This window comes from Vidua macroura, chromosome 2 (genome assembly GCF_024509145.1).
Source record: "Vidua macroura isolate BioBank_ID:100142 chromosome 2, ASM2450914v1, whole genome shotgun sequence".
NCBI classification, from domain to species: Eukaryota; Metazoa; Chordata; class Aves; order Passeriformes; family Viduidae; genus Vidua; species Vidua macroura.
This window is the reverse complement of record NC_071572.1, coordinates 78,912,757-78,925,687: the sequence shown is the minus strand read 5'-3', so window position 1 is coordinate 78,925,687 and position 12,931 is coordinate 78,912,757. Positions and strand designations below refer to the sequence as shown.

Genomic DNA, 12,931 nt, shown 5'->3' with positions numbered 1-12,931 from the left:
GTCAAATTCTTACATCACAAAATAGACACAAGTACAGTGATTTTCTCTTCCCCACTAACCAATCAGTAAGGAGTCTGAAGGCATACCTCTTAAATTGGATACATGACAAAAAACCTAAACAATATGAACAGGAAATTATCAGAAGTGCCGGTGATAACCTCATCTTGTTCTTCTGAACTCACCAACAACAGAGATAAGCCACCATTTAAAGACACTTGAAGATTCCAAATTCTTGCAAGTTAAATAATTTTATCTCTAATTCTGTGATATTAGAACAGAGCAGGCCAATCGTTTTCAGTAGTTGAACAGATTGGAAATAATGTTAAGGAGAAACAGCCACCAATTATAGGTGTAGCAGCACTTTAGTGATGAACCTTTAGTGCCTTTCATTATCTCCCTCCCAAAAAAAAAAAAAAAAAACCAAAAAACAAACAAACAAAAAAAAACCCAACAAAACCAACCAAAAAACTCATTTTTTTACAAATTATTATCTTTCCTCCTCAGAGCTTTACTTATGTTTACCACTGAAGCAAATAACTTCCACCATATTCAGTACCAGTCATACCCTTACTGATGAGACTGCTGGCTTCACAGGTCTTTCCTCTAGCTTGTTTAACACAGGGGTTACTTCTTTAGAACTGTAAAGGAAAATTACATAACAAATTCAGCAAACAGGACATTACTTTAAGCCTTTTTGAAAAAGCACAACAAAGATTCACTTACACATACTCAAACATAAACACTTGGAACTGAGTTTTTCTGTTTACCCTATTCTCATTCCTATAGCAAAGGGGATAGTCTTGCTGCTTTGTTTCCTTGCAAAAATGTATTTACTTGTTAAAGAATTCAATACTGTATAAATACAGTAAATATCACTACTCTCCAAACAATATCAGTGTTGCCATCTCCATCCTTGTTCTACATTTGTACTTCTAGGACTGAAATGAAACTGGAGGAAAGTGTCAAAGGCTGATTAAAAATAGAATTTTGCAAAGTGTCAAAGTAAGAAAAAACAGAGGAATCTCATCACCACTAAATATGTGACATCTCACAGATAATAACACATTCCCTCAGAGGTACAGTTTATAAACTATTCTTTCAATTGAGATGTATAATTTCTTTTTGAATGATAGCATAAGTTAAGTAAGTTATTACTTGTGATAATAAGTATAGCCCAGATATGGAGAAATTAAAATAGCTAGACAAGACAGCTCCTATATTATCTCTAGAAATATTTAATCTACTTGCAGAATGATTAAAGGTTTTTTTCCCAATCAGACTTTTACTATTTTAGTTTACCTAAACATCTCAGATATGAAAAAGTATTTGGTTTTTGAAGATGGAAGTTAGACATGGATTTCAGTGTGGTCTTCATATAACCGTATTGAGTATCCTAATTTTATATGGAAAACATTGACATTAACCAAGATACACACTTATGATTTTGAGGTGGGGGAACAGTATGAAGCAGAGATGATTTATATTTCCAGATAGGAAATAAATATCAGGCTAGGAGGGAAAGCAACTCCTACTGTTCTGCCAATATAGATGTGCAAAGATATTCCAAAACAGAGTATTTCTTTGCTCAATGATCTGTTATGTGTGAAAAAGCTTAAGGATGGTAAGTAGAAGAGCCACAAGGTGTCTCAGGACAGAAACAACATCCACGTCTCATCAAGTTCCAGATTCATCTCCTTGCATTGACAAGTATCTCTCTAGTTTGGTAATTGGTACCGGTCTGCCCTCCTGAGGGGAGAACAACTTTGCCATCTTCTGCAAGGTGCACAGTTAAGCTCAGACTTTAGGGAAGAAAAAAACCCCAAAACACTCTGATAAAATACCCTTAAAAGTCTATTTGCCTCTATTTGCCTCTGGACTGCTAAGTGTGTCTGAGCAGTGACATCACTTACATTTTGCAGAAGGAAAACATTATCATGGAGAAGATAAAATGACCATGGTGAGCAGTGTGAACATAAGGCTAGCAAAAATATAGCAGGTGCAATCTGAACTATAAACTTCTATATCCCTTCCTTGCTCTTTTGATTCAACAGTGCCTTTAAGAAATATACCACCATGCATAGTGATAGAGGGTTAAGGTATGAGCTGATCATGTAGTGAAACCTATCTCAAGGGTTAAAAATTTACTGTTCTTACATTTTTGTAGGACAGTAACCATTGCAGCCTCTTATATGCACCAGATTACTAACAGATTACTATTGTCCTTTCTACTCTTTGCTGATCCCAAGTAAGAAAAAATTCTGGTTCTCAAAGAGCTAAATGTTGCAACTTCTAGTTCTTTTCCAAAATATCCTTTCACATTATGGTTTTTAACCTTAGTTCTAATATATTTTTAGTGTGAAAATAGACATACGTATTAAAGAAACTACAGAAAATGGAATTTGTGTTCTTGTTTTTACAAAGCACTTGTAGTTTTGTTTTTGAGTGCAGTACACCTGTATGCTCCTGCATTTTATGTCTTTTTTGCAACATCTACTACTGAACAGGACAATCATGATTTTTGTTTTTAAGGTCTAGGTCCCAAATACTTCAACTGCTCACTCATTTTAAGCAAGGAAAATACTGTTAAGCACCCTGTGCTGCGAGAATTCTTCAGTGAAGTTTTTACAGGTGGAGAGATAACTCTGTGCGTGTGTTCAGTGAAACATAATCTCACAATCTTTAGTCCAATGCTTCTTTGGACTTACTATAGAATAATTAAAGATTAACAACTTGGCATTGCATACTGAAAACCCTGGTCTAAATAAAAAGCAGAGAAAAAACAACAGCCAGGATCCTATAACTAAGTTTTACAACAATGGGTCTGAAAATGAGTTTACCCACAACCCATAGATAAGAAAACTGAACAAACTGTTCCCAGATATACTGCATTCACAAGGATAATCTAAAAGTGTGTAAGTCCAAACTGAAAGATTTAAAAAGGCTTTAAAAATTCTACATTTCAGTTTGGAAAAATGATGTGCTGAGAACCACAATGAAGGCCCAAGTCCCATATAGACTGAGACAACAAGGCAAAGGCAAGAGCAAAGCTAGAGAAAGGGGTTACAGATTTGCAGGCATTGTCAATATATGGATTTTAAAAGTCAGGGCTTTTGTGCAAGTTTTCCACTTGCTGAACCCCAGGACCCCCACTTACCACCTGTTCAATGTTGATCAAGAATACTTTCTAGCTTAGGGAAGAAAATTATGTACAAATCTTAATTCAAAAGACAACCCTCCTTTTTTGAGATTCAGCATATAGACAAATGGCATCACTAGACAGAGGGAATATTGACAGTGTGACTCACCTTTGAAAACTCATTCTGTTCAAGGCTACACCTTCAAAGACACTTCATACACCTGGCCTGTAAAGGCTCTGGTATGCAAGAAAATTATCACAATGACATAAAACTCAAGAAAGAAATAATTCATAGCTTCATTACAGGATTTAAATATTTGGGCTGTGGGGATAAAGATCACTGATAATTTTCAGAATATTGTTGCTGCACCTAATATGGCAGCACCTTGATTCAACAGTAGTTGAACTGGCCCCAGGGTTGGATTTTATCCTTATCAGTTTACAAACAGATCTACCAGAACTAAACTTCCTTTAAACTCAGTAAGAATTGTTTTGCTTTAAGAACAGGATCCAGAACAAAAGTACTCTGAGTAATTTGTTATCACATAGCTTCTGGACCCAATCCTCAGGTTAGCAGCTGTGTAGCTTTTGCAAAGCCTGCAAGTCAGTGCTGGCCTGAGCCACACTCTTAGAGAAAGAAGGGGAAAAAAAAAACCAAACAGAAAAACCCCATAAACCCCACAACATCCACAAACTTATTCTTAAAGCTCCACTTTTAAACAGCTTTAAAAGTCCAAGTGCTTGAACCACAGATAGCATCTGGACACTGTAAGCCGTGAACTGCCTTTAATGCAATCCCAAATTCTGCAATAATACTCTCTTTCATCCCCTTAGCTGTGTTAAGACTATTCCACTGTGAGAAGAAGACCCCATTAATTCCTTGTGGCTCCACTATCCTAGCAGCCAAATTAAATGTTTGTAGACTTTCCCTTCCCAGCCCAGATACTGGAGTTAATGCTTTTGCACCATTGTGCTTCCTTCTGCCATTAGAGACAGGCCCACAGTTATGCCAGGTCAGTCTCCTTCAAAATCCAGTATCAAGAGAACAGAAGAGCACTTTAAAAACATATGGTGCCTCCTGCAATTTCTCAAATGCTCGTGAGAATATTGTGTAGACTAACCTCAGTTATGGTGAATTAAACCCACATTAAAGTCATAAGCAATGAATTTCACAGTCCTGCCACATTTGCTTGCCATAGGTTTTGACATTTTAGAAACAAATTATCTGAGGCATCTAATCAAGTTATTTATGCAAAATCAATGTAATTAAGCGTCCAGCCCACATATGATAGATCACTTCCTAAGGTCCATTTCCAATTTCCTCATAAATCACTGGACTGTGTGAGCTTGCTTTAGAGAGAAGATCTTGAGCTATTGAGGAAAGTACAAGTACACATGAACAAGGCATGGAGGCTGATTAACTTCTGATACAATTTGGAGCAAAAGGCAGGAGACAGTCCTGGAAAATAGTTATCAAGCTTTGCATGGCTGTGATCTGAAATAAGTAATCAAATCACTTCAAGTTGAACACCACTATCAAGCCGGTCTCATTCAAAAAAATTTGTCTACGTATTCTTAAACCTTTCTATGTAATGTATTTTTGAAGAGGCTGCCTTGGCATATTATGAAATCTACCTTATCAATTACACACAGTTTGCAGAGAGTTCCAATTGTAAGAATAGCATTATAAGACTATACTTCTTTAAAAGTATCATCATCTTTTCCTGATGTGCAAGATGATATGTAAAATATTCTAAAAGACAAATTAAACAGCAACGTCTTCTGCTGTTTTAAAGAAATAACTTCATAGCAATTCCCTGAATGTAAAATCCACCTGTAAAAAAATTACATTTAGTAGCAACTAACTCTGTCAGCAATCAGTTAATTTAAGCTGGGAAGGAAAACAGAGCTCTGTTTTGTGATAAGCAATTTTTATCACCCTTTTTGGACAATTTCGTTTTTGGTGAGTCTATAACAAAGCAGTTGATTTGACCTTTTTCAGCACAAATTCAGATATGGTCAAAACAAACACCTCTGAGTTCACTGATACTGATAAAATATAAGAAAGACAGTAACACAAGCCAGAGTTGTTAAGACTCACACCAACCTTTGCTGTCATTCACCATGAATGTGTGTGCCCAGACTGCAGACCAGGAAAGTGAAAGGTTCAATTGCTACTAGGTATTGTGTAAATGCATAGTAGGAGAAGCCTTACTGCAAAGAAAAAACAGATGATGTACAGAGAAGGACTTAGAAGACAGACAAGAAAGTGACAGGTTACAGAGCTCATCAATGGCACAACCAGAAGTAAAGCAGTTCTCCTAAGAAGAAACTCTGGCTCTTACCTCACTCTGTTCACTGTAAGCACAAACAGTGGCTATCTGGGTTGTACCCTGGTTCTTGTTTCCTCAGTGTGTTGGGGAATCTGGCCACTTTAAGATATTTCACCTCTACCTGCTCTGAGTCCAGCTGTTTCAGCACTTTCCTTTTCAAATGCAGGCTTTTTGGCAGTTTTTAACACAGCCAATGAATTACATGTAGGTATTTTAAAGAGAAGACGCGTCTGTTTCAGAAATCAACTCAGGATATTTCAAAACAAAAAAACGCTGTTTGGGATGTTTATGGACTTGAGATAAACTGATTTAATATGAAATCTTTTTTAGTTCAGAAACTACTTATCATAGTAGTACTTATCATATCATGCTCAATAATTTGGAAATTCTAACCAGCAATTTCTTAGTCTCCAATGTGATACGAAGTGTTCAAAACATATCAATGTGGCACTTGAGAATATGGTTTAGTGGTAGCCTTGGCAGTGCTGGGTCAGTGGTTGGACTTGATGATTTTAGAGGTTTTTCTCACCTCAATAATGCTGTAACCCAAGTTTAAAATTCAGGCTGAATTGATTGAATGGTTTCAGTAAACAACTGAATAAAGAGATGCAGAGGTTGTGGTCTCCCTATTACTGGCCAGCCATTCTAACTAGAAAATCCAGGTCCTCCTTCAAGAAATCAAAACAAACTGACATGAGAACACGTGTGGGACCATTATATCCTTGATTGTCAACTTTTTCAGAGAAAGGCAAGCTGAAGATTGTTAATTGTTCTATATTCAAATGCAGAACAATACATGACTATGTGCCTGTCCCAGGCACAGATTTCTTGTACAATTCCGTGGGAACATTTGGTGACCTTTGAAATAAGAGATAAGTACATTATTTTGGGTCGAACTTCCAGCTCCTAAGCTTCACTAGTTCATATATATACATTCTAAGCATAATAAACAGACAGTTTACCTTAAACTAGTTTTCTGTTGTTCTTCTTCTTGATGTTCCACAATGCCATTTAGATCTGGTGGCATGAAGACTTCTTTATTGACATTGTTCACCCAGCTGATCTTTGCTTTGCTTGTTTTGTTCTGACCCACTTCAGCTAAAACATGAAGCAAGAATATTGGTTTTTTCCCCACATGTTCATACAGGATTTCTTAAGAAAGAAGTACAAGTATTTGCATTTAGGCCTACAGCTATTTCTAAAGCCCACTAAACTTGAATTGTTTTCAGAAGCAGATCTGGTGCCTTCACAAGAACACCTTTTTAATACTACTAAAATGTCAAATATTGTTCTGAATACTTCATTTTACTACACCAGTTATATCTGCTTTTAACCTTAAATTGAGGAGTTTTCTACAAGAACCTGGTAAAGACTGATCTTGTTGTTAGACAAATACTGAAAGTTCATCCTCAGTGTCCTGAGGAAGGAAAAAATGATTAAACCAGAGGAAACTGAAAATATGTTGAAATCCATTCAATTTTTCCCTTCTTAAGCAGTAAACTGGAAGTTGGTCATAACTCACTTAGGCAGGTGGCTAACCCTTTATGAACAGAATTACCACAAGATGTTAAAAAGGTAACATAAAAAACCTAAACAAACAAAAAAGCCCCACCTCACTCAGAAATGCAAATACATTTGCATTTCTTTTTAGGGTGGGACAAAATCCTATTCCAATAATCCCTTTCAGAGCAAAAACATTCTATTATTTTCTCTAATGCTTTTTCCGCTCCACCAACAGTTTAGAAGTGAAGAATTTCTTAGTGTTCAAAAATAAGCAAGATTGTAATTACACTTTTGCTATCTATAACTGCAAGGAAAAGTATCTTGCCATCTCATGAGTCACTGAAACCAATCAATTGTACATAGTTCTGAATGTGCCAACATGTCCCTTTGTTTAAGTAACAAGATTGGGATTAGTTAACTTTCCTTTAAGACAGTATGGCTTTTAGTACTTTCCTTTAAGATACAAGTTACTGTGAAATTTAGCTAGAATTTTACAGCTGATTTTCATAACCTTCAAGCACAAAACCAGCCATGGGGATTTTTTTTCTGCATTCTTTTCTGTTTCAGGCCTTTTCTTTTTAACTTAAAAACTCAAAGCAGTAACTTCAAACTGACTAAATTGACATTATTCAAAATCATCTCTGAAAATACAGAAATTGAGAAGGTGCAATACTACAGGGTTAGACAGAGGAAAACAAGGATAACCTATAGTTACAAAACCCATAGAAAGCAATAAACTTTAGTCCATTCACAGTATGGAAGGAACCTTACTTGCTTCACTAGCACACATCAAAATCCCTTGACAGAACCAAAAAAAACTAAATAGTACAAATATCAATATGATTTGGTAAGAATAATGTAAGTCTTGCCCTTCTAAATCAAAAGGACTTAGTAGAACTTGAGGAGGTTAAAAGGGGATGTAGCTCAGTTGCGCTAAGAAAAAAAATCATTTTCTATATAAAGAATGATAAAATAGGACACTTTAGATTAAAAGTTAGATGCTGAAATATTTAATAAGGTGGGGGGTCTATAAAATCCTGGATATTATATGTTTTTGTGAATACAGATTGACTGCTCACTCCCTCCCTCCAGGAGGTAAAGTTAATGGTGACTAGGGCACCCACCATACCATGAGGATTATAGGTGCACTTAAAGTTCACCTGGACACAGGATGCCCGTCACAGCTGCCAGAGCTTTCAGCACAAATATTTCAGTTAGTTATAACCACTATCTCTAGCCTGTGATGCCTGCCATTAAGCCTCTAGAAGTCTTAAACCAAGCACCGAAATCTTGGAAATTCATGTTAAAGAGCAATTTCCTCAATCTTGGATTCTTTGCATGTTCCTAAATAACTCACAGGGCCACAGAAATGGAAATGAGAATGAGTCTAGGAGTGCAGAGAGCTTTTAATCCTACACATAAACACAAGCCAGTCCCTTCTGTTAGCAGTCGCCACTCTTTAATATACAGCACTGTGGGAGAAGAAAGCTTACGCTGTAAATTACAAGCGGGAAGTCTCTTTATTAAATGGGAAGTCTCTTTTTTGCATCACTTTCCACTTGTAGAGAGACCAGTATTCTTGTATTTCACGGACAACATTGTCTGAGGTAAGCGAAGTAAGAGGCAGCCTTTCCAAAATAAAGCACCAAAACAAATTTCCAAATGCTTACCAATGGTGGCAGGCTTCCTGTGCATGGAAGCTCTGATAATATCTGCTCCATGGATCTTATCCCTGTGCCTCTTCGACTTGGCCTCATAAAACCACTGCCCACTCATATTCTTCAGCTGAACATGGTCTTTGACTTTTTCTGGTAAATGCCTGAGGAAGAGAAAAATGAATAAATGAGATATAAACATACTTCACATATTTACCTATGTTAAGAGGAAAAAAAAAAAAAAGAGTCAGATTTTTTTGGTTGCTTGTTTTTTGTTTTGGGGAGCAAGGTTGTGTTTTGTTTGATTTTTTTTAGCACTGTCTCCACATGCTAGTTCCATCTTCTCGCCTGTTATGCTCCTTATTAAATTATGAAGGATGACCATGAGTTGGAAAGGGAAGAGCCTCAGCCTATTACTTCTACCTATGCTCTGAGGGTAGCTCTTTAAAAAAAATAAAACAAACAGCTTTGCTATGATAAACACTCAAGCACTAGAGAAGTCTCCAGTAACTGTAGATTTTGACTTTCTGCCTTCAAAGGCCAGCTATCCAAGATTAAACTTGAGATAAGCTAGTAGAACAGCATAAAAATCTCTAGCAAAATGAAGAGGATGGCTGTTTTGAGGCTCAGAAGATGCCTCTTCAGGGTTTTTTTTGCACTGCTTTTACACACACACAGTCCAAATGTGTACTGGAAGCATGGTGCCATTTTTTCCATAAATTACACAAAAATCCTTATATGAATACTATGAGTTACAAAGAAAAACATCATCACGTGCAAGAAACAACAAAATAAATTTTTGCTATTTATTTTATTAATCTAGATATATCTATCACCTGAACTGCAGTCATTTTAAAAACTGGGATACAAATTTTAAATAATTTGTTTTTAGGCTTCAGGGTTTTCCTGCTTTTATGAGGCATGCTTTAACAGAATAAGTAGTTGCTGAGGGCAATTTGAGAGTTGTTTTTTTTTTCCTTGTTAGGCATGTGTTTACACATGGCCTGAAGACTAACCTGCAGATCAGGGAAGTTACCACACAGATTTGAGAGCACTTAAACAATAAAAAGTCAAGTCATGATTTATCTTCCTTCTCTATTTATAGCCTTCCTTTCAGCAAAATAAGCTAACAATAGAGCCCAAGGGAGAAATCAAATCAGGTCCATTTACTGAGACTTGAAGGCTAAGCACAATCCACATCACTGTGGAATGGTGCTGTCTTTCACAGGCCTGATGGACAATCATGAATGGTTTGGGTCGGGAGGGACCTTTAAAGATCATCTAGTCTACCCCCAAAGAAGTTTACAACAGTATGACATTTCTCATGGGTTTAGAGGACAGATCTTCTGTTACAATCAATTAACTCTGATGACAGCCCTTTAATTACAGGCTGCAGATTTGATTGTCACATACAGACAGTCATTCACAGCAGAGAAAGAACACCGGGTCAGTCCCAACCCTCAAACTAAGACCATTCTCATCTGTCAATCAACTTCTCTTTCACCTTTGTATGGCCACATATGAAAAGTCTTATTTGAATGCATCAGGTATATTACAATTTGAATACTTAAAACTTCATTTTGAAAGTACTGTCAAAAATCAGTCCCTCCTAGGGGTGCCTCAAATCTACTACATACAGTTTAAGCTGACAGATGTTGAAGTCACCATTGGCATTTTTAACTCCAAGATTCAACAGTCCATAGTATTACTGGGTCATTTAAAATTTGTCTCTCCCTCTGTGCTTCTCTAAGGGCCAAACTATGTATCTTTTCTAAACAGATGTTCTAAGCTGAAGCAGAAACACAGCAGTAGCTTCCCTTTGTCCTCCAACAAATATATTACTCAGTTTATAAATGCAGCCAGCAGGAAGAATGGAAATGTGGAACACACAAATATTTTACACAGGTGGCTGCTTCTCCCTTTCACCTTCTTTCACACGTGTTATTTGTCTTCTCAGAAGTGATGTCCCTTAGGGCAAGGGCTGGCTTTTCAGCTGTTTGTACAGCCTGCAAGGCACCAAGTGCTCTGGGACAGTATGACAGCATATGCCAAGGGAGGTTCCCTAGCGGGAGGGTACTGAGTCACAGGACAAATATTCAGTGTCCTCACCCTGTTTGATTCAATCCTTTTACCCCAGACACTGCTCACCCCTCTCCCGTCAGTATTCATCCACTGAAACTGGGGTGTGGTTGGAAACCTTTACAAATTGGCTCAGAGCGGAGGAAGCTCAGCTGAGCTGTGGAAGGGGACAGGCTCCCAGGCCTCTCAGCTATTGCAGCCTGCTTACCTGCCTGCAGGACTCTCAGATCTGCAACCAGTTAACATAACCAGACAGAGAGAGGTATGGAGTTGTCACAGTTCTAGACTCAATAAACGTCACCTGGCCAATGCAGCTCTCATTTTGTCTGGAAGTGAAAGCACCCTGCTCCCACCTCTGCTTGCTGCCTATGAGAGTTAGTGTGCCTTAACTCCACCAGCTCAACAGGCCTTCTAGACTTTGGGAATTAATTAATTATGCTTCCTACCAAAGGTATAAAAGTGCTCTCAATTTTCACAGCACTTCCTTTACAAATTACCTACCTGTCTGCCTGATAGGGTTTGTATGGTGAGAATTGACAGATGCTTATAGCAGCTGACTTAAACAGACTTTTACTATCTCACCTCAAAGTAAGCTTGCCTTACTTGCCTTTTCAAGAGAGGTGTTTAGCTTGTCAGTCACATTGTTTTTGAGGAACTAAGAGCAATATAAGTATTAAAGCTATTTCCAGGCATTCTCCAGCCACAAATAATGAAACAGATTTCTATTATCAGAAAGACAATTAGTTCTAGGTCTTGACAACAAAAAAGTTTTTAAGCCTCCTGTGTTCACCAATACATCACAGACTTGTAATGCCTGTGACTGTTTTTGCAACAAATGAGATTTTTTTTTCAATGCTCCTTGAATTCTCAAGATTTTCTAGGAGGAGGTCTTAGGAGTAACATCAAATTGCTTCCACTATGTGGGTTTGTTTGACTGCTAGGAATTAGACAAAGATTGTGGTTTACCTTGAAAGCAACTGTGGAGAATCAGACTGCAGCCATGGTTTTCCACAGCTATGTCAGCCTCCCAGCAAACCACAACAGGACTGGAAGCCAACAACTGATTCTACACCAGCTCCCCAGTTAACAAAAAGGCTGACCAAGTTGCCATTAAAATTTTCCCTTGGTAATCAAAGAACTAGTAGACATCCAGATTAAGAATCAGATTGTGGGCTCAGTTGCCAACTTTGCAATTAGGAAAAAACGCAGCAAGACCTTTATGTATGATGCAAGTATGTATTCTGGAGTCCCTCTGTGCTCTGTTAAAATGCCAGTTAGTTTATGCTGTCATTTTTCAAGGGGAAACAGCCTAAATTTATAAAGAAGCTAGTGCCCATTTCTCCAATAGGAACTTTAAACTCAAGAAAGTAAAGGTAGATAGTTAAAAGGAAATTTAAAAGAGGATTTTGGACTGAATAAGACTTTCCCATTATTTAATAGGATGTTTCCACTATGCCAAGGTGAAACATGTTTTATGGCAAGATGGAAAATTTGTCATCTCCCCTAGGGCAGTAAGTACATGCAGATTGCAATGAACAGGAATACAAACCAGCTGTCCACCACTCTGCAGGCAAACAGAAAATCTATTCATGGATTAACTGGTTGTTCCTCTTCACCTCTGGAACATCTGATAATGGGCCAGATCATATGGTATCACTGTAAGGCAGGAAATCTGCTCTGATATAATCAGTCCCTGACGACCCTCTTATCACCAATCCAGAATGGTTTATCCTGTGCTTTGTAGGCTACTGTAATAGGTCATTGCATGAGCAAAGAGGTAACAACTCATCCTTGTTTTTGAAAAAAGAGTATCTAGCAATGCATACCTGTATCTAAATTTTTTTACCTACACCTCCCTCAGTGTCTCAATTCCCTCTCCTGTACCTGCCTTACTCATAGTCTAGAGTACAAATCACCAAGATGTTACTACTGACACCTTAATACCTTATTTGATTACCTTATACCCCAATTGACAGCTTAAGCTGAGCTTTTCAGACAGGAGAATCTGTGTGGTGCCAGCATATTCTGATAAATGAAAGAGGATTTAGATCAAGGTCTGTGTTTGCCTCAAAGATAGATTCATTATTATCCCACACACCCTAATCAGAATATATGGAAAAAAGCACCTTAGAGTCCAATATCACAATAAAGCCTTTAAAAATTCTGATATTACCACACCTTATCAATAAATTAACTTCTGAAACCTCCCTTCTGCAAATGGTATA

At 37.4% G+C, this 12,931-nt stretch overlaps 1 protein-coding gene across 3 annotated transcripts in view; it reads right to left on the bottom strand.

The window, feature by feature from the left end:
* The window catches only part of SYTL2 (synaptotagmin like 2), a 53,582-nt gene that overhangs the window by 21,107 nt on the left and 19,544 nt on the right, over window positions 1–12,931 (bottom strand). For all 3 annotated transcript variants that reach the window (XM_053970288.1, XM_053970291.1, XM_053970290.1), the window contains exons 3-5: window positions 8,643–8,791; window positions 6,432–6,567; window positions 566–638 (exon numbers count right to left, since the gene is read on the bottom strand). In XM_053970288.1, coding sequence (XP_053826263.1) covers window positions 566–638; window positions 6,432–6,567; window positions 8,643–8,791 — 358 coding nt within the window. The remainder of the gene's footprint in view (window positions 1–565; window positions 639–6,431; window positions 6,568–8,642; window positions 8,792–12,931) is intronic.